The sequence below is a fragment of the Urocampus carinirostris genome, chromosome 6 (assembly GCF_059441175.1).
Source record: "Urocampus carinirostris isolate Australia breed hairy pipefish chromosome 6, RoL_Ucar_1.0, whole genome shotgun sequence".
In the NCBI taxonomy this organism is placed as follows: domain Eukaryota; kingdom Metazoa; phylum Chordata; class Actinopteri; order Syngnathiformes; family Syngnathidae; genus Urocampus; species Urocampus carinirostris.
In genome coordinates, this window is record NC_142354.1 from 24,727,767 (window position 1) to 24,750,519 (window position 22,753).

The 22,753-nt window shown below is 38.6% G+C and overlaps 1 protein-coding gene and 1 pseudogene across 1 annotated transcript; both read right to left on the reverse strand.

Moving 5' to 3' along the window:
- Window positions 1-1,247: 1,247 nt before the first annotated feature.
- prkcda (protein kinase C, delta a) lies at window positions 1,248-22,363 on the reverse strand. Its single transcript, XM_088338400.1, has 18 exons — window positions 22,210-22,363; window positions 15,529-15,657; window positions 15,245-15,444; window positions 15,098-15,164; window positions 13,949-14,102; window positions 13,736-13,767; window positions 10,644-10,729; window positions 10,104-10,233; window positions 9,927-10,027; window positions 8,804-8,903; window positions 8,590-8,720; window positions 8,288-8,461; window positions 8,107-8,198; window positions 6,045-6,107; window positions 5,649-5,787; window positions 4,347-4,535; window positions 2,251-2,379; window positions 1,248-2,141 (listed from the first exon to the last, which is right to left on the reverse strand). Exons 2-18 carry the CDS (start codon window positions 15,635-15,637, stop codon window positions 1,983-1,985), a joined length of 2,055 nt encoding a protein of 684 aa, XP_088194526.1. The 5' UTR covers window positions 15,638-15,657; window positions 22,210-22,363; the 3' UTR covers window positions 1,248-1,982.
- LOC148364336 (U2 spliceosomal RNA) lies at window positions 3,151-3,300 on the reverse strand (annotated as a pseudogene).
- Window positions 22,364-22,753: the final 390 nt, after the last annotated feature.

A 22,753-nucleotide genomic window follows, 5' to 3' on the forward strand; every position in this document is an offset into this window, starting at 1 on the left:
GATATGGTGGTGGACTTCAGGAGAACTAGAACTCACCCGGTTCCTGTAAGCATTAAAGGAGAATGTGTAGAATTTGTCCAGACCTAGAAATACCTGGGTGTGCAGCTGAACAACAAACTGGACTGGACTGCCAACACAGAAGCTCTATGTAGGAAAGGCCAAAGCCGACTTTACTTCCTCAGGAGGCTGGCCTCCTTCAAAATCTGCAAAAAGCTCCTGAAAATATTCTATGAGACAGTTGTGGCGAGCGCCCTCTTCTATGTGACAGCGTGTTGGGGAGGCAGCGACAAGAAGAAGGATGCCTCTCGTCTCAATAAACTGGCGAGGAAAGCGAGCTCTGTTGTGGGCACAGAGCTGGACAGCCTGACAACAGTAGCTGAGAGACGGGCACTGGAAAAGCTGAGGTCAATCATGGACAATCCATCGCATCCACTACACAGCATTATCTCCAGACAGAAGAGCAGTTTCAGCGACAGAATGCTGTCACTGTCTTGTACTACGGACAGACTGAAATCTTTTCTTCTTCATGCCATGAGGCTCTTTAACTCTACCCGGCAGAGTAAAAGCCCACATTAAACCACACCCCCTACATTGCATATTACCGAATTTTATTGCAATATGTATTCTGTGTAGCACTATTTAGATATTCTATACAACACGCTACAGTGGGCATCTGCACGTCACATTGGGTATTTGTATATTGTATTCTTTTTGCTTTATTATTGTATTGTTCTCAGCTCAGGGATGCTGCTGGAAATGTGAATTTCCCTACGGGGATGAATAACGTATCTATCTATCTATCTATCTCTATCTACATTCTGTGGCCTACGTTTGCCCCATTGATTTCTCGTTATTCTTGTACAAGCAAGGCCCCCACGCACTGCCTATCTTTAAGTACTAGTGACACACAACCAAGTAGGCGCATATAAGCCGACTCCCTGATTTCAGTTCTTCATAGTTGCAAATTCAGATTAGATGCAAAGATATATTCGGTTTGGAGAAAATCTACATAAGGAATTCAGCGTCCTCGTACTTTGAGATAGCACCACTGTAATTGTGCTCAGTTGTACTTTTTGTTTGTTTGTTTTTATGGGATGACAGATTTATGTGAGCACGATTTAGCAATTTGAAGACAGTATAATGATTTGCAGCATAACGTACCATCGCAAAAAGTAGTAAATGCAGTAGATAAAAATGTTTTGATAACGCACGTTACAAAGACACAGAAACTGTGATTTGGGTTTGGAAAATTTTGTTTTTTTAATTACATAAAAAAGATGGAGACAGTAAAAAACACACTGCGTACCAATAAACATGCTACCAATAAAAGTTGTCCATATACAGTACACAATTTCAGCTATTTCCATGAGCTAATGCTAAGGTCAAAAAAACATCAATTAACAGTTTGCTCGAGTACCAACCTCGATTTATTTTCACGTTCCTTGGAGATTTGGTGTTTTGAGAATAACATGCCTCTTAAAAAGCTCTGAAATAAAATACACAAGCTATGGAAGACTCGAAGATCAACACCATGTCCATCAACAAGATTTCAGTCCAGCCAAAATTTATTAAAATCTATCATTAATACACCAAGCTTGGAAATTTGAAATATAAATCCGTGCAATGTGATCAAGAGCAGTTAGTTGCCGGCTCGAAGTTTCACTACAAGAATCAAACACGAGATGGCAGCAGTGACGTAAATTGAAAAGTTTTCACCTACCGCTATTATTTTTTTCCATATTATTTCTTACAGGCATTCATGCATTATTTTCTTACAGATTACACAACATCGAGATGCATACACACAAACACAATGAACTTCATATATACAGTATCTGTAAGAGTTGTAAAAAATATGTACTTGACTTGTACCCAATGAGTAGTTTGTGCTAAAATTGAGATTGCCTAAATGTTGCTGGTGAAGCAGCTATTTGGCAGGCTTTAATCATTTTGTGAACCGAGGCTCAATGATCATACCAAAGTTACTTTTCTAAGAGTTGCTCCATCTTGGGGTTCATGAAAGAAAAGCCGGCGAATGCAGACTGGTCCATGGAGTCGATCAAGTTCTTGTCGCTGTGGGAAAGGCGCGGCTTCTCGCTCAGGAACTCCCGGTCAAAGTTGCTGCAGTCGTTTGGTGCTCTCTGAAATAAGCACACAATATCACCCGAGAAGAAATTAAAAGACACATCAGCAGGTGTAACTAAATCGACAAAATTGATCAAAATGTGCATATTTGACTTTGTGCCATACCACTTTGGGCTTGAAAGGAGGCTCCACCTCCCTCCTCTCCAATGCCTCCCAGTCAATGGATTTGAAGAAGGCGTGTAAACGGATATTACCCACGATGCCAAGCCTGCGTGTGGGATCTCTTTCAAATAACTGGAAGGGGACAAACAATTGTGGAAGCAGGAAAACATAGGATCACAAATCAAGCTAGGAGAGTGTTTTGCAGGGACACACAAGTGTACCATGAGAATGTGCCTCGTGTGTCACAGGAAATTGCCCAATTTAATCATTGCACACAAAAAAGAGGATGCCATTGTTCTTTACCTTTGCACTCTTCTAGTATCAGATTACCATTTTTCATCTTTGATATACTGATCGTCTGCGATTGGGGTAGTACAAAGAAATGCATTTAACCTTGGAGAACCCAGAGGTCATATTTTCCCAAAAGGAAAATAACTCTAGGATTCTCCATGGTTAATAACTTATTTTGGAGCCATTTACGATTGTACTGCAAAACTAAACAAAAAAATGCAATCAAATCAAATAAAAATCACATAATTAGTCGAATATTGCACATACAGTATTTGTTCACGTAAAACGTACATCTTTTTTTTACCCCAAAAAGAACTCACTTTGAGTGCAAACTAAACAAGAAGAATTACAGTAAGTGTGCAATGATTAATCAGTCGAAAAATAGTGCTGGCCACAATCACAAAACATTGGTTGAAACAGGAATGAAACCCAAGTTGCGGCAGTGAGTGGGGTTTGGGGTTTTTAAGGGTTATTTATCTATCTTCGTTATTCATTATTCATTATCCGTTATCGGTCAGTTCATAATACGCTACAAAGCCTAGGAGCCGGGACACTTACTCTCAGCCAAAAGGCCAAGCTAAGGTCCTAGCCCTAAAGCCTTGTTGCGATCATTGCAAATGCACCGTTCCCGGAGGTACTGCAATACCGGGCCGATGCGTGGAGTGGACAGAGCAAGCTCTTATTCCATCTCTGGAATGCAAAAATCAAAGCTAAAAGGCCAAGCTAAGGAACTAGCATCAAAGCCAAAAGGCATAGTCCAAGACCGTACTGCATGGAGATGTCATCAGGGGCTCCCAGGCACCGGAGAATCATAACTGCTGGACCACCAGTGATACGGATGACATACAAAAAGGCATACTTTAACTCATTATAACACAATCTTTAATCAGGGTGCCATTCATCTATGGTACCGTAAAAATAGTGTGAGTAGAGGCAATATGATGTCTTTTTATGTATCGTGTTCATCACTGCTGGTCCGGTGGTTAAGATCCGGTGTGCTCACTGCTGTGACCCAGGTTCAATTTCAATTGCATGTAACTTCAAAGTTTCAACTGAGAAAAAGTGGAAAAAAAAGTGTACCGGTTTTAAATTAAAAAGAAAATAATAGGGGGGCCACGTTATACACTAGTGCGATTTATACACAAAAAAAATACGGACATTTTGCTAATTTTGTTTGAAAAACTAAATATATTACACTGGTAGACAATTTCTGCTCATTTTAAATTCATTTTTCTTCCTTTTCCAAGAAAAACAAGATCATGGCACAGGAAAACAGGTTAAAATCCAAAATTATAGCCAAGTTTAAGGGCCCCCTGTTGGAAGCAGGGCTCTCGAATCACATGGGTTATACTTTAAATATTTTTCTACACCTGCTTTTACAGCAGTTTGGAATAGATTAGATCCGTTTGGAAAAATCCAATCGTTTACTGTTTCATATGCGTCTGAAGGGTTAACATCTACTGTAAGTTAATTCACTTTCTGCAAGTTAAGTCATGAAGGTGACTTTGTATTTTTGTATATGTGCATCTGTGGCCTAGAGAGGGATGGGCCTGAGCGAATACAGTTTCATACAGACTGTCCCTTTAACTTTAATTTCAACACAGGGGCCTCAAACCATCATTCTGGGGCCGCAATTTTAAACCCCCTGCTTTAAACGGTCAATTCAGTTAAAGCTTTAAAAAAACATACACGAAACTGCTACTGCGAAAATTCAACAGAAGATGTGCCTAGAGATATTTAAATGCCTCGGCACCAAAGATTTAGAAACACTGCTCTATGATGTACAGTGCTCATCATTCTGTACAGACCTGCTCCAACATTTCCTTGGCTTCCTTATTGATCCAACGGGGGTAGTGAGGAGTGTCCATGCGGATGGACTCAAAAAGCTCATCTTCATCATCTCCGTGGAACGGCGACTGTCCCACGAGCATCTCGTACAGCAACACACCAAAGGACCACCAGTCCACGGAGAACGAGTATTTCTGACCCAACAAGATCTAGGGGCGAAGAATATTTCATTTTCTCATGGGGTGAATAGTTAGAAAAAGAAGACATCACAAACATTATTTCAAATGATGAAAACACAATGTGTATTGAGGTCTACCACATTGTTTATGATCAGACATTAGGAATGCAACGTAGATCAGAAATTTTCACCTCCTGTTATTTATTCATTTAGTTATTTTAACCGAACATAGATTCACAGAATGGCACACATTTACAAATGCAATGTTAATGGTTCCCTGATTCTAATTGACATTAAAACGTTTAAAGTATTTAACACCATTCTTAATTTAAGAAACTTGGAACACTGATAGGCGACCCACCAGGCGTTGCCGTTTTTTCTTAGGCTGTCACAACATTCTAATAAAAAAATAGTATTCTTGGGATCATGGACAACTCTAAATTGCTCTTAGATGATAAGGTAAGTGTAATTCCATTGCAGAAAATAAATTCTTGTTCCACTGGCATATAATTTTGTCAATTTCAAGTATTATTAATAATTCCATACTTGTTTTTCATTAAAATAAGAAAGAGGACCCGTTTGGTTAATTTTTGAAACAATTTCCTTATTCCACCGAATACTACATTCTTTGAGTCAATTCTAAAATAATAAAAACTGAAACCAGATCTTATTTTACCTAAATAAAATCTTATAACATATCACAAAATAAGCTTCATTAGCTTGGTATCTTTCAGTTGAAATTTTACTTGAAAGATAATTTTCAGTCTTTTTTTGTTGCCCGTTTTCTAACTGAACTTGTGATTGGCTCCAGCTCCAGCACATATCTAATGAAAATAAAAAAGAAGATAAATGGACTGCCCCGCGACCCTAGTGAGGATAAGCGGTGCAGATAATGGATGGACTGCCCAAATATAGGATCTGTCTATTATGCCGTCATTGCTCGTGGTTCTCATTTAACATTAGTGATGAGCCGCACAAATTTTCTGTAAGTGTTAAAAATGATCTAAGTACATCTTTGCATTTCCTGTAGCTGTTTCCGGCTTTGTGCAATTTCAGATCTTTAGGAGGGGACACAGATATCGGTTATTTAAGTTTTTGTTTTAACTGCTTTTACATAGTATTTTAAAAAAAAAAAGCAAAATACCTCAGGAGCAATGTAGTCAGGTGTACCGCAGAAAGTGGTTGCCCGGTTCTCTCCAAAGACGTTCTCCTTGCACATGCCAAAGTCAGCAATCTTAATGTGTCCCTCATGAGTCAACATCACATTATCCAACTTTAGATCCCTGCAAGAACAAAATAAAGCAACATTGTAACAACAACATTTGGGTTCCTTTTTTGAACATGCAAAAGGTCCTGTGGTGGCCCCTAAATATCCTTGGTTATCATTTACAGCACAATCGTGAAAATGGAAATAAGTGTCTGATGGTTTATTAGAAAGTCTGATGTCGGATGACAATTCTCACTTCACACTTGCCACTTTTCCATCATTCCAAAATCACACTAAACATGTTGAGCGGAAACATTGGGTAACCTTGCTGACCTGTAGATGATCCCTTTGGAATGCAAGAACTGAAGGCCACAAATGATCTCAGAAGAGTAAAACCTGTAATGACAAAACGGCAAGAGAGGCAAATGTCAGCAGTGTGTCTGCTGGCATGAAGCCAAACGCGGTATTGTCTACAGAGGCCTCCTTTCAGCACGGACGTGAATTATTGAGCAGGACATTTGTACTGGGTAGTAGGTAGAAGAATAACGCTGCCATCACGTGAAAGCCAAGCGTGGCACTGGGCCTAAAAAAGTCGAGTGTCCTGAGCGACTGCAGTATTCAGCGAATGCATAGCTCTCATTTCAGCTTGGAGTAATTGGAACTTTGCTTACTGTGTCACTGGTTGACTTCTGACTGTTTTGTCTAAAGAGTGTGCTTTGATCTTCAAAAGCAACTTGTGGTAAGTTTACCTGCAGTCGTGTACAGCATGCGTTTCTTTTTTGACTTTGCCTTATTTTAGGTACGTGATTGTGACCTTTCCTCTTGTGTTATTTGCCCCTTGTCTTGCAATTAATACAATATTGTCTAGATAGCTCCCTGTTGGTGTGCGGGTTTCCAAACGCTTCCAGTTTTGTTTGATCAAAGTTAGCCCCGTTAGCAGTCGGCTAGCTTGCCAACCTGGCAAGCTCATTGCTTTTTCTCCCGGCTGGGTTCGTGTTTGTTCCTGCCATGACTCACAATTATCCTGGCTGCTTACTGCATGTTTTCGGTCAGCCAGCCTCCCAATTTTTCGGCCCCAGTTCATCCCCTATATCAGCCAGCTAGCCTACAGTGTCACGGCTAGTTTAGCCCATCTTGGCTTTCTGTGTGTTTTCTGCCAGTTCATTATATTAAAAGTTTGTCACAACAAAATTATAAGTGACCTAAAAGGTGTAAATATCTGGAGCACAATGCCGGAATGAATAATCGGGAGATTTCCCCGAGGGCTGGCTCATCTCAAGGTCGAGTTTGGGCTAGCTGAATGAGAACAAATAATTTTATCACGTATCTGTCACTTGTGCTATTTAACCTTACTTCTGCAGTCCTTCTCTAGCCAACTTTTTGGCCACATTCAGCGCAACAGATGAGGTGAGTTTTACCACCTCAGGGAATTCCACCCATTCCCAAATGTTAAGTTTGCTTGGCCCACCCCCACGCATCATATGCGCTAGCTGCTGTTCCAGTCATTACAATTTCTGCTCTATAGCTAAGTGGGCCGGGTTTGGATGTAATACTCCCAGACTGAAAAGGGGCCCACTCTGGCCTTGCTGGAGCAAGTTTAATTCGGCAGAGGGAAAATTGGGATTTGTATGTGGCATATGAAAGAGACAAAAAGTAAGGAGGTGAAAAAGTCAAACTTATTTCCTCCACTTTCCTTGGACTAAATAAAGCCATTAAAGCTAAGATGACGTCCTCTTGTTTTTCAAGTGCTTTATGTGCTTCTCCTTAAGAAAGAAGTTAGAGTAGCTGTTTATGTGGAACAAGGATAAATCTACTGAAATGGGCCTGAGCAGCATGAGCTAGCTTGACCCGACACATACTAGGTCCTTTGCTTAGTTATAACGGTGCTTCTGCAGAGCAAGATGCCCGTTAAAAATCCATATCCTAAGAAAAAATATTGCTTAACAGAAAGGAGCTGTGACAGTTTGGGCAGATGAAACATGATCTTCATTTAAATATTTTAAGCGCATACGATATAATAAAAGTAGATCAAAGTCACAGGAAATTTATTTGGGAGAGTGACTATTTATGGCAGTTCAGCTTACTTCGTTAATGTATTTAAGGTTCAATCTTTTCTGCTAAGCTAATTTTCCCTGTTGAGTTACTTTCCACTTTATCAACGTCATGCCGGCGCCATTAGACATTTATAAAAGGGAAACCACAGCACCAAGGACAAAAGTGGGTGGTAGTAATGGATAGCTCCTACAAACAATGCCCAGGCCCTCAGGCAAGCTCAGTCCTTACAAGGTAATTGTGCTCGTGAGCACCAACGGATGGAAGCCGTCAAAACCCCCACAAGATACAGTAAGCAGATAGAGGTAGATGTACATAATAAACATGTTTTTTTTTTCCTTACGTGGTTCTGCCAAGATCAAATCTTCCTTTTTCTTGAATATGAAACATTAGGTCACCTCCATTCAAGTATTCCATCACAAAGAACAGATGTTCCTGCAGTCAAAACATTGTTTGAATTTAATAATTAGTATGGATTAGTTTGGATGAGACAAAACTGACCATAGCACATAAATGAACCGTACCTTAGTCTGGAAAGTTGAATAAAGGTGTGTGAGAAAGGGGTTATCCCAGGCTAAAGCTAATACTCTTTTCTCCACCATCGTGCACTCCACGTCATCATCCATCAGCACCACGTCTTTCTTTAAGGCCTTCACTGCAAAGAATTGCTCTCGTCCTTTCAGTTCTGCCAAGAGAACCTGGTACGGATAAGATTTTCCATTAAAACCAAACTTGTATTGCAATCCACTGTCAAAATTATTATGTCATTTATGTATGAGGTATAAGACAAGCATGCCATGTTGTTGAAGATGTCCTCATCTTTTACCTTGCCAAAGCTGCCTTTCCCTAGGACCTTTTGGAAGACAAAGTCATCCACGTTAATGCGAGTAAGGTGTGTGAGACGTGTCTGCGGCCGTGGGTTCGAGCCGTCCCATATTCTGCTATAATGACTTGGGTCTACAAACAACGCAAGTTACAGCATTTCAGAAGAAACTAAATATTTTGTATGCAGTACCAGTATAATTGAAGGACTCACTGACCAGTGATTTCCAGTTCTGATAGCTTGTTGACCTCGTCATAGATTCCAATATCGGGAAGGTTTGGATCAAGGATTGGATCAGAGCGGCGGGTAAAGGATTTCTAAGGGGCAAAGAAGGACTAATAAGCTAAAAATTATTTTTGCAAGACAAACATAAATCAAAGACAAAATTGATTTGCCAGGAAAATATAGAATACAAACATAACAGTCATGATATTATAAGTAATATAGCTTTAGTCTGTACAGTTTTAGCAGACTCCGGTGTCTAATTTATTCCTCTGATTGATATTAATTAGGAATGTTTTTGGCCACAGCGGTGGTTATCACTACCACAGATCAGTCATCTTTGCGAACATTTTGTGACATTTCCATCAAAACCCACTACATTTTGCTTGAACTTATTAAGATAATAGGTCATTTGACAGTGACACATGCCAAGACCAAGCGTATGCTTTCGCATTTTCTTACATTCGGCTCGCTTAAAACGGCAGATTTTTTAAATTCCATAGCTCATTAAGCCAATAGGTCAAATTACAACGACATATGACATGACCAAGATTATTTCTTTGCCACTGCTACTATGTACCAAATCCACTGGAGCTAACAATAAATGCAGATAGCAGCAAGGCACAGTACACAACTAAGTGGTTGACATGAGTGGCTAGCTAAGAGCAACTAAATCTTGCAAGAGTAAAGTAAAAGATGACAAGCAGTTTAGGGATGTAAGTAATAGTTAAAAGACTTCGTATAGCGCCACTGGACAAGCTAATTTGCAAAACGGTCATTCCGGCATTTGTTGTAGAAAGACGGGGGCGAAACACGTTAACATCTTGAGGAAGGGTCTCAAGCCACGTTATGAAATTAGAAATTTGTAGAAGTCTTTAAAAATGCATGGTCATTTGATAGAACAAGTTTTTTTTGCTCATATAAATCATAAGTGTTTTGAATGAAGTATTAGTTCCACCACTTGGGCTTTTAGTTTAGTACATTTCACCGATAAGCTTTAACAGTATTAACAAAAGTCTACTTTCACAAAGAAAGTGTCCTCAAATAACATTTTTGTTTCGATAATGTATTCCTGAATGTAATGTTGAAACTTAAGATGTGGATCTGAGTCAACTTACCTGGCTGACTTGTGTAAGGGCCTCTGCTAAAAGTTTCTGGTTGATGCCACAAAGGTTGGCCACTTTATGCTGACACTTGTGGTGAACGTTCATGGAACAATCTTCAAACACAACAAAGTGGCTTACACAAAAAAAAAAATCATGTTCAACATGATGAGGGGAAAAAACTATAATTACCTTCACATTTCAGCCCCTGCTTGACAAAACCCCAAAGCATATTTCCACAGTGGTCACAGAAAGTGGGACTCATGTAGTTGTGGCCCTTGAACCGATGTGGCATATCAATGTTGAAGCGCTCTTTCTGGAACTGCGACAAAAAACGTGATTTTCCATAAGTGAGCTGTGACAAAGGAATCCTTAGGAGAGGTCTCGCAGCTTTGTAAATCTGCCTTATGATCTTAGCTCCAGTCTGAACTCCCATGTATATCCCTAATTTTTGTTTCTTCCCCTCTTTGCCAAGGATTGTCCATTGTGCGTCTTCAACCCTCATCTTGCCTTCTTCGCTGTGTGAATCGGAGCGCTCGATCATTTCCATCTAGTTTCTTATCTGGTTCAGTTGATCTTTGACCTTTTTTTCCTTCACTATTGACAACCATACAAATTGTGAACCCTGCCTGTCGTAATCTCTGACCTGACAACACACATCATTCAATATCACCCCATTAAGTCACAAAACGGGAGAAAGTCAAATCAGAGTCAATATGCATCGATACATACCACAGTATCCCGACTGTTTGCGGCAGTGCCGGTACATCTGCCAATGATTTTGTCGATGCATTTCTTGTGGATGGCTGCATTGCATTCTGAAATAAAGAATAAAAAAGTCATTATGTCTGACAGTGAAAAGTGCAAACAAAAAGCTTTTGCAGTATGGCAAATATATCATAGTTTCTTATAAAACAAAATTCTGATCTGGACTTTATAATACTTAAAAAAATAATATTTGACTAATAAGTCCATTTCTGGCCATTTTTCTCTCATGTTGCACTGAAAGAAAATAAAGATAATTTTAGGAAATGGATTTTGAACATTTTAAAGTAATGTTTTATCAATGTGTATAATCAAACATTAGACATTAATGCAAAAACACAAACATTAGGAGCTAGCGGTTGCGTCCACGGTGTTAGCATTAGAAGTTAGCAATTTGTGACATCAGCATTAGCTGCTAAAATAGTAAGTATTGACTGCTAATGGGATGCTATTGGCTAGAGCGAAGCTAACCATCATTGCGATGCTATTTGTTAATGCAGCTATTGATTGTGTCAGCAAAATCATGCGCTAATTGCAGGGCACGACTGCCAGAACTGAATAGAATAAGACGATTTAACAATTTTGTAGAAGTCTTTCACAATTTAATATTGTAACATCACCCACATCCACTTGATATAGTATTTAAAATCAATAATTTTTAAAACAGTTTGCCCGAATCACAAGGCCAATCCAATATATTTGTATTCCAGCCTTTGCTTTCCTTCCTAACAGCTTAAGCAAAAAGAGACACAAAGGCTGAAATCTGACTGGACACCCAAAATGTAAATTAATCTCACACCAATATATATATATATATATATATATATATATATATATATACAGGGTTGGGTAGGGTTACTTTAACTTGATTACATTCAATTACTTTTGGATTACTCCAATACCAAATATGCAATTAAATGACAAAAGAAACTAAATATAAATAAAATTACTAAATTTTGTGCAGGCTTGGGGAGTAACGGAACACATGGAACGGCAAAAATTATGTTGGCAAGCTGTTTAGATTTATTTTCATTTTGTTTCTGTCGCATTTTATGTTAGTTTTGCAGGAGATCAAAGCCAGGAGAAAAAGCTTACCACGTGTTGTGAGTCATAATTTTATTCATATTTAGTTTCTTTTGTCTTTTATTAGCATATTTGGTATTGGAATAATCAAAAAGTAATTGAAAGTAATCAAGTTAAAGTAACCCTACCCAAGAGATACTTTTTATTTCCGTTAAATCTTCTTAGCAGTGCTTAATTGTGCTTCATATAAAAACATTCAACTTTCACACAATGCTGGCAAAGTCCGAGTGATTAAGTGAGTAAATGTAACGTTAGTCTCGCTAGATGTGTTAGCGTTTGCTTGATACCTTAATAGTGACTGTGTGTGTGTGTGAGTGAGATCCTTTTTATTTCAGTTAAATGAAAGAGTTAAGTTTATTTGGGCACATCATAATAGAACAAACCACTAATTGACAATAGGGAACAACAAAGAAACCAAACATGAAAAAAAAGTCTGCTGAACAATATAATATTATGATAAACATTTGCCCGAAGAAAGTAGGTTTTAGCAGTGCCTAATTGTGCTTTATAAAGAAGCTCAACTTGCACACAATAGTGTTAATACGTTTAAGATTAAGCATCAAGTTTTACTTTTCTGGCAAAGTCTAAGTAATTATTGTGTCCTTGTGAACTGTGCCATAATAATACTCATTCTACACGGTCTTATCTCATTAGAAAACAGAAAACAATGACAAGCTTCATGATGAGAAAGAGACATCATGCAGGCTACAGCGAACAGCTGTCATCACTGAGAGCATCCTCACCATGATCCTCATGGACATACCTCACATTTTTGCATTGCAGTGGAAAGTTCTCAAAGAAGGAAGAGTGAGTGAGTTAGTGAGAAAAGGTTATAGTGGTTACTTTATGCTCGTTACCTCCACTTGAAAATCATGTTACTGGTTTTTCACATTTGCATTTATTGTTGCAAAAGAATCATGTCCCTTTAACCAAAAAAAAAAAAAAAAGACTTTTTTTCACTTTTTAAAAGACGATCTTATACATTATTTAATACAAGTGTATTATTTTTTACATATGTTTGTTTATTGTCAAATTATTTGACAAAAACTTGGAATGTTAATATGTGTCACTGGGTTTTCATGTTTGCAATGATTTCTCGTCCCGAAAGCTCATGTCCCTAAAACAACATAGATGTATTTTTTTTGCACCTTTTTACAAGTAGGATATATTTGTCTCTCACACACACACACACACACACAATAGTTTAATTTTTATTATATTAGATCTCTAGTGTTTAAAAGGATAAATAAAGAGAAGCAGAAATACAATCTGGTGGCTTCTCACCTAATTCGGCGTGTGCTATACACAGAGTTACTGTACTTAATTCTTGATCCTCTGAGCCTCTAATAGTCTTAAGAAGTATGCTCAATAAAGTGTTCTTTGTAATATACATCCTACAACTCCCCTTTTCAGCTCCACAATAACATAATGGACTCCAAGGAGTTTCCTGCATAACAAGTTCCGGTAAATGACATATTACCTTTCTAATTGTTCCCGTCATCCAATATCTTAAAGCAATAATGATATTTGTAAGCAGCAACAGAATCTTCTAGAGCTTTATAAGAACAATCTTTTTCATGCTCGCATAACAATTGATTTCAAATTAAGAATTAGCGCCAGTTGTAAACGCCTTATGCTAAATATAGGAGCTAGAGTGAGTTTTTTTATCATCTTTGAGCGTCATTTGAAGTTCAGCACAATTCTGTTTAATTGGGCATCGTAAAAATAATTGAAAGCTTAAAACCATAAGGAAAATGTAGGTTAACTCACATGCAACTACACGTGTCCCAATTAACCAAATTGCCTGTCACGCCCATCATAACCACCACTTTGCATATCAGAACTAAAACTTAACAACTCAAAAGGAGGTTTTAGTAACGCATCTGTGCTCTTCCTTTTGAACATTTAAGAAAATGTTCCGGATTTTAGTCACTGCATGTACCAAAGGTGGGACTTAAAAATGACTGTTAACTTACGTCTGCATTTGTAGCCTTGTTTGTTCAGTCCCCTGTGAAAAAGGGGGAAAGAAAACAGGTCCGTTAAAATAATTTGTGAAACAGTGTTTCCTTTTTGCTTCAATATCCTGCCGAGTGAGAGCCCCCCCCCAAAAGTTTCAAAATAGTTTAGTCCATCGCTGGTATCAATGGACTGAAAGGCAATCAATTTGTTTTCGAAGTTTCTAAACTCACCAGACGAAATCTCGGCACACGGAGCAGAATGTGGGCTGCCTGAAGAACGTAGCTATGAACTCGTGGTTCTTGATGAAGTGGATCTTTGCCTGCTTGATGGCACCTCGTCGTCGGTTGAGGGTGGGGGCCTCTTCTTTGGCAGCTTGTTTGATTTCTGTCACAAAAAGAGTTTGTTTCACACACATGAAGTGGGCCTTTGAATCTACTCTGTTATATCTGTTGTTATGTGATCAATCAAAAAAGTACTTGGTGATGATGAAGTTATCATTTACTCACTTTCTTATCTTGCTCTAAAAACCTACTTTTAAATTTGGCCACATGTAAAATCCAGAGGGGTCTCTCATGACCACATGCAAGTCTCATATTAACTATCTTCTGTTTGGAGCAAAAAGTTACTTATTATACAGAAAAACCCACACATGTATTAGGAAAGTAGTAAATGTTTTAACCCTAAGATGACGAGTGGGGCAGATTCCGAATGTTTTGTTTTTCGTCAAAATACATCCTAAATATTGTAAATATTCTGTAATTGTTTCCTGACAGTTGATTTATTGAAAAACACATACCTAACAACCTTTTACAAGTTCCCAGAAGGGACGCTGCAATAAAACCTGTTTAGCACCATAAGATTCAACCATTGATAAATAAATTCAAACATAAAAAGTGTAAGTAGCAAAAGTAGAGAAATTCACTTCTATTCTTATTTTAGGAGTACACGCTTTTCCTATTTAGATATGGTGTGAGCGAAAAAACATCCTATCCGACGTCTGACATGACACGTTTGACATGATTGATCAGTTGAAAATGATCGCTGACCACAATCGCAAAACATTGGATGCAACAGGAATCAAACCCGGGTTGCAGCACAAAACAATACAGGTTACTTATACAAGCCTTAAAACATACTTGTATAAACCTTAAACATACAAAATATAGCACTGAGGCAACTTACAAACGATCATCCGGAACCTCGTTTGTAAGTAGCGCAGCGTCTGTATGTTGTCAATATTATCTTTAATCGTGGCCGCACGTATTTAACAAAGTTTATTACTTCCAATTCTTAGTTTGAGCTGAGAAAAAGTGCAACAAATTTTTATACCGATTTTTATCAAAAATTAGGAATGCGCATTAGAAAAGAGTGTGTGTCACCTGAATCCATTCCCTCAAGAAAGTACTGCACTGCCATCATGACTTTCCCAGAAGGCTGAAGATCCACCTGAGCACAGATATACACACTTAGAAGGAAAAAAACAAACAGTGAACATAAACAAACCAAGGTGCAGCTCAGAGTTCTACCCAGAATTCAGCACGCCCGTTGCCCTTCTTGCAGCGCTCGGCGAGCACAGAGACGCCAACCGTAACTTCAGCAAGCTGCTCCTCTGCCGTTTTCATCAGCAACACCTCCAGCACGCGGCCCTCGTAGATGTGTGCATCAAAGCTGGCCTTCCATGCGGGGTACATGGTGGGTTTCCGCTGAACCAGTGTCTTACCGCGTTCTAGGAAAAAAGGCAGCTTGGTGCTAAAACTAGCTTCCCACACTTCTCATAGCAGCGAGGACTTTAAGTTAATGCTGTTCTCACCTGTTGTCATGGCCTCCTTCATCTTGATTGCGCAGAAAGGGGGGTCGGCTAGGGGGGGCAGGGCACCTAGGTCGAAAGAGTTGAAAGCGATCCTCAAGAAGGGAGACATGGTGAGTCCCGAAAAGTCAGCTGCAACCGAAGAGACACAAACAATTGAGTGTTGCACAGGGGACATCTCAGGTTATATACACACCCACAGAATGTAAACCACTTTCTTGACTACAGGGTGGGGGAAGAAGGCAAGCATAATTAATCATTGTGGGACTCATCCATGTAGGTTCCTTGTCGACTCTGTTTTTAATTCTTTTGAATAAGATTTCTATATTTGTGAAGGGTTTATTTATTAATTCCCATTTATATATTTTTAAATCTTTATTGCTTTTTTGTTTAGTTTGTTTTTATGCTTTTTTTACGTCACTGCCAGGGGACTACAAATGAAAACTAGTCTGGCTTTTTGTACCATGATTTGTGTAATTTGTTAAATGGCATTGTCCCAATTTAAATGATGCCATCTAATAATTGATCAGTGATTAGGGCGCGTAATGTGGCCCCAAAAGGTTAGTCTGCACATTACAGTTTTTATAGATTTTAGGCAACATACCCCACCAAAACAAAAATTTGCGGTATTTTCCACACTATAAGGCGCACCTGTCTCTTGTTTAAACCATAATCTTATTACTTTTTTGCTGGCCGTTAGAAGATTTTTGTCCAGGTTTTCATTTGTAGTTCTTTAAATGCTATGCTGTAGTTTTGATTTCATATCCCTTATAGTCACAGATGGGCCTAACATATAAAATAAATATCTCACAGATTAATATTTTGAAGGTGCACCTCATAGTCTGGAAAATACGGTATTTTTATGGTATTGATTAAAAACAGATGATGTGGAAAATAGTTAGAAAAGAACAACTGACTTCAAAAACAATGTAATGCAAATTTAACACTCATAGCTCGTGCAAAAATAAATTACTACCTCATACCTTACGCTACAATTACAGGTACGGTAACTAGTTAATAACATCTGTTTAATTATCAGCACCAGCTTCGGCTGATTCAAATTTAACTGCGGACACTGATAACAATTAAGGAAAAAAAACATATTTCTGGGGTTAAAAAAATGACAAATTCATCTAAACAATTCAGTATGTAGAATTCAAGTGGATGCAGTTTCATCATGAGGTTAACCACCAAGTATATATATTTTAGTTTATTTATCCTGGTATGTATTTTTATCTGATTTTTCTCTTTCAAGTCATTATTACGCGTTTATCCTGTAGTTCAATGTCTAACCTAGTCGTAAACAATGTTTGTAATGTAATCAATGACAAAAACAATTATAATTCTGAGATGTAAAGCCCATGCCTACAACTCTAACTTTTACACAACCTCTTATTCTTTAGTTCACGCATGTTTTCCTTGAAAGAGAGTGGCTGCTAAGATGGCCAACATGCCTGCCGCAACAAAGCGAGCCTCTACATGTCCCAATTCCAACACGAGCACACGGCGCACAGCAGGAAATTCAGCCTAAAACGCCCACGCTTAAGACAACCAGTAAAAAGCAAGTACTTGTGTGAGAGAAGGGATGCCGCAAAGTCACTCCTGGACTGTGGCTACAGAGCTGCCAAGTATAATCAATAAATGCACTGTGTTATGCGATTGAGGGCAGTCCAGATTGATTTTTCGAGCATGCACAGTTTAAATTTGTCCCCTCGGTTATAAATATAATAGTTGAGTGGCTTTCTCTAAGACAACACCTACCCTCACCAACCTAACTCCACCCTTCCTTCAAATAATGTCTTCACTGGATGACACAAATGTGTGGTTGCTGGCAAGGACAGTTTCTTCATCATTGCACAGGCAGTCTTAGCTAACAGGTTTTAAGGTTACAAAGAATGGACGGCTGCAGAATCTTACACTCAAGTTTGCCATGAATGCACCACATGCAGAAAAAAAAGAACTGTGACATCAGAAATGGTCAGACAAGACAGTTATTTTCAGTGGGCTGCAATTGGGGAAATTGCCTCATTTAAGCACAGGACAGCAGTTTACTATTTAGTAGAATATGACAGAATATAATTCAGAAACCACACAAAAAAATATGTTTTAGTCGATTCTCAATCTCTATTTTTAAAAGGAAAATATTGATGGTTAATTGTATGCTGTGCTTATTCAAGATGATGATCTGAGGTATTACATAACATCAATATATATAGTGTACGTGGCAAAAATACATACAGATTGTATAATTCTCTGCGTGTTCTCCTTTTAATTTAGATTATTTTTGAGCATTGTTTTACTTTGTTCCATTTTTCCAGTATGTCAATTTCTTCGTGACAAAAAAGCTAAACCAAGAAAAAGTTTGAAAGTGATGAGTTAAAAAAAGGTAATGGGGACGATCTTAGTTTTCCATGGTTTGACAGATTTAATATTGAATGATAACAACAGAATTTGTGATTATATGAACATTATTGTTTTTCATTTTTTCCATTTTTAAAAAGTTAATATGTTAGAAACTACCAAAACTGGCTGCTAATAAACTCTTTATACTGTGACTGGTTGATTATAGAGTTCAATAAATGAGCCGCCACTTTGAAGTCAAAGCATCCTGTTAACTTTATTTCCCACTGCAGCGAGAGCAAAGGAAGGAGAAGCGATAACTGGAGCTTAAGGTGAGTTAGGGAGCAAAAAGAAATCTGACATTGCAAAAGTTCATTACTATTCATTGACCTCAAATTGTAAATATATAAGCATCGTCCATTCCATTAAGCCCTAGAAACAGCAAAAGCAGCCAACAGATCTGGTCTATAAAAAGCATATAACCAAAATGGCACTTTGAATTTAAAGAACCATCAAATCAAGAAAGATCGTTCACATATTTATTTAGACTCAACATGGTACACATTTTGTCTGCACGGAATAGGACATTGTAATAAATAGATCGTTTCAGATGGCAGTAAAATACTTTTATCTTATTTTACTTAATTATTTATTTTTTATAAGGAAGTGCGATTGTATAATATTTTGGGAAAGACAAAATTCTGAATCAACTTATATATGCTGCATCATATGATAAAGTCTAGTCAAACTTGCAAGCTATTTAGACAATAAATAAGCACATTCTAGGGGTTGTTTACAGGTTAAAGCCTCACTTCACTAATCCCACACTTTCCATAGTGTGTGTGTGTGAATAAAATACTCTCTGTTTACGATAGACCCAAGAGGACTAATATTCTTTTCACATCCAAACAATGTGCAGTAGAGCCCCAGGATAAGATGTTACCACCTTACGACATTTGTCACTTTGCACTGTGGAATGTAGATGATTTTTGGTCAGTCTTTAAGCATTTTTCCCACTATACGACATCAATAACAAAAAAAAAATGTTGCACTCACTAAAGTAGAAAAAAATCAAACTTGGCGGTGTTTGTGCACATGACAAGTTACGTCTCTAAGATGCCGGTCTGATATTGGTCCACATCATATAAAATAATGTTCTGCCGGCAGATGGAGTCACAACATCATGAAAATGCCGCTATGCCATTGGCTGAACTACTTCTCACAATGCATTTTTCTGTCTTCATTCAGTTGAGAAACTAGTCTGCTTGAAAAGACTTTGCATGTCAACGCTATATTAATATATTTTATGTACGGAATTTATTCTATGGGTCCCAAGGCTTGCAGTGACGCTTGTTGGGGAATCAAAAACGTGATCATGGAAACGAAACTTGTGATAATCAAGAAATAGGAAGAAGGCGCAAAAATTGCTATCTGTGCAAAGTTGCATGGCCATAAACAATTAACAATCTAAAAAGAGGAGGCTATCAAACCAAATAGTAGTATCAGAGACGAGCGGTGAAGTTCATGTCGCGTAAGGATCAGTCAGATTTACAAATATATGGACCTACATCTTACTTATTTGATTGGCATAGCAAGAAAGCAATATATAAACTGTTGTATTTTCTTACTTTACCATATAAATTAAGTCTATGTCTTACTCCCTTTTAAACATTATAAATATTATTATTTATTTCTGGTCTGGTGACCCTCGAGAGCCGCATTTCCTGCATGTTTTGGAGGTTTCTCTTCTCCAACTCAGGTGAAGCAAATTTTTAGCTTGTTTGCAAGATGTGTGTGAGCTTGATAATGATTCAGGTAATTAGAATCACCTGCATTGGAGCAGAGAAACTAAAAAAAACATGCAGGACATGGGGCTCTCGAGGACCCTGTTGGCGACCTCAGGAATAAAACATCAATAGATAGGTAATCCTTCATTTAAAAAAAATAAAATAAAAAAATGACGAGAAAAAAAAACACTGGATGGGGGGGGCTTGCTAAAAACACTCCCAGATGCCTAAAGTACATTTAAGTAAATTTTCCCCAAAATTGGTTCGCTGTTTCTGGCCTATAATCCACATACAGACATGCAGACACACATATGAACACACACATGCGAACACACTTGCACACCCGCATACGAACACACATGCACACACACATACGAACACACATGCACACACACATACGAACACACATGCACACACACACATACGAACACACATGCACACACACACATACGAACACACATGCACACACACACATACGAACACACACATACAAACACACACACATGCACACATACACACATACGAAAACATACACACAAATCAGGAATTAAATACAAGTTTGGATCATATTTATATTGAAATTTGTGAAAATTCAGCAATTTTGAAATCGAAAATCCCAAAGTTGTGAAGTTGAATGAGAAAGAACTTCAATTAGCTCAGGAGAGCGTTCGTCTTGGGATCAAGAGGTCGCAGGTTCGATTTCCAGCTCCTCCGTGTTTTATGTCGAAGTGTCCTTGGGCAAGACACTGAATCCCTAAAACCCCCAATAAGCAGGTCTGCGCCTTGCATGGCTGACTTCCTATTGGTGTGTGAGTGAATGGTTAAGTGTGAAGCACATTGTAAAGCGCTTTGGGAGGTCTCATTGACTTGAAAAGTGCTATATAAATGCAGACCATTTACCACACTAAATTAATATAACCATTTAATACATATGCTGGCAGAACGTCACAGCTATATAAAATTTTATATCCCAGATAGATATCTAGCAGAACACGTTTACATACCGGTCAACCTGTAGGGTTTTGCCGTTAAAAGGACGTTTATTATACACTTTTAGACGTGTACGACGTACGATAAAATCTTTACGGAAAAACGCAAATGTGTCAATTATGGGTACCATCCGGTATACACCATCTATCACAAAACGGCAAATCAATCAAGTCAAACGAGTTCGCCGCGGAAGCCTCTATCTCGGTATCGTTTTTTCGTTGCAAATGAAGCGAGCAGTTTGATGTAGTGAAAGGAAGTCCGTCTCTTTTTAGAGAACCGGCTTTTTCGGCTCAACTCATTAAAGAGAGCCGGCTCTCAAACGGCTCACTTGCTTTGATGCATTATATTATGAATTATTATGTTGTATAAAGAAGTTAAGAAAAAAAGGAAGTATAAAACGAGAAAATGAAAACAGACAGGTTTGTGGTTATCCCTTTAATCAGTATATTACCAACAAGAATTTTATGCAGAAAATGAATTCGTAATTTGAATAAGAAAATGTATTATTCTACTTGGGGCAGCACGGCGGCGCAGTCGTTAGCGCATGTGCAGCACAGTTCAAGTCATGGGAACCTCCTGCGTGGGTTCAAATCCAGCTCCAGACTTCCTGTGCGGAGTTTGTATGTTCCCCCCGTGCTTGCGTGGGTTTCCTCCGGGCACTCCAGTTTCCTCCCACATTCCAAAAAACATGCATTTCAGGTGAATTGGCCGGTCCAAATTGTCCCTAGGTGTGAATGAGCGAGTGAGTTGTCTGTCCCCGTGTGCCCTGCGATTGGCTGGCAACCAGTTCAGGGTGTCCCCTGCCCACTGCCCGATGATTTCTGGGATGGGCTCCTACTGAGGATAAGCGGTGCAGCTGATGATGAGATTATTCTACTTAATTATATTTGCATGTATTTTTTTCTTCTACAGTGAACGTCCAAGCAACTTAATTTTTGAACTTTTTTTTATAATAAACCTCATTCATGTCGAGCAACTCAGGATCTCACAACAAAATGTTAATTAACAATATATATGATATAACGAAACACATGTACAATATAACATGTTAAACTACATAAATAAACACGTTTGAAAAGAAATATGGTGTAAGATTATTTTGTATTTTGTAAGGGAAAATACGACAGTTTGTAAAGGCATGGAGGCGTGGAGGTTGACAGGTATGCGTTTATCAATTTAATTGCAAGTGACTGACCTGGCGAAGTTAAAAAAAAAACAGATGCACCATTATTAATTTAAGGCGCCAATGACAAAACCTGGCTGGCAGTTTGTTTGATTTGCTTGGCTAAGCACTTTTTTCCGTAGACGACCCAGTTGATTCTAAACCCAGCTCTCGTGTTCCACAGCATCCACGCAACTTGGCAAAAAAAAACTTGTAAAGACTGGAGTTTGGCGATTGCATTGAAACAAGCTCGTTTTTTAAAGCTAACTGACATTTTAGGTATAAATGAGAGACAAATAAAGAAGTATCATTAAAGTCTCCACGAGGACTTTCCCCCCTCATTCGTTCAAGCCCTAACTCGATGGAAAAACTCAACGGACAGGAATTCGGCGAATAATGTCTCACCTCGTCCCGCAAACTGTCTCGTTGTTCCTTCGCCGCCACAAGGACCAAAGTTTTGCTTTCTTTCGCTCTCTTCTTTCTGGTCGCCTCCTTTTTTTCCACTCTGTTATTCTCTCGATTGAGGAAGTGTGGCACAGCGCGGGCGCGCTCCCGACGCCCTCCCCGCACACAGTGACGTCTACCTGACTCATGCACGTGGGCGCGCGCACGCGTGATAGACTCGAAACAGTTAAAGGAACAGTGTGTAATATTTAGTGCCTCCTAGTGGTACAAAAAAAACGTTGAGATAGTAAAGTTGCAGTAGGTTTTGATAGTATCTTTCTTTGGGTTACACCTAACAAAAATGTTGACAGGATCAATTGCATACATTACAATGTCCAGAGACTGGGAAATCAGACACAGGAGACCCTGGAAGCAGTCAAGGAACAGCTGGCATCTGTGATGGCATTCCAAACCAGGATTGGTGTAGACTTGCCTGATTGCTGTTTATGGATTATATGGTTGTTGTGTTATTCCATGTACAGTGGAACCTCGGTTCTCGACCATA

Bases quoted from the DNA above. Each gene is read 5' to 3' on its own strand.
- prkcda (XM_088338400.1), bottom strand. From the start codon at position 15,637: ATGTCTCCCTTCTTGAGGATCGCTTTCAACTCTTTCGACCTAGGTGCC. The intron at 13,768-13,948 runs GTGAGTTTAGAA...CCTTTTTCACAG, and splicing joins GTGTGCCGAGATTTCGTCTG to GGGACTGAACAAACAAGGCT. The intron at 4,536-5,648 runs GTATTTTGCTTT...CTTCGCCCCTAG, and splicing joins CTGACTACATTGCTCCTGAG to ATCTTGTTGGGTCAGAAATA.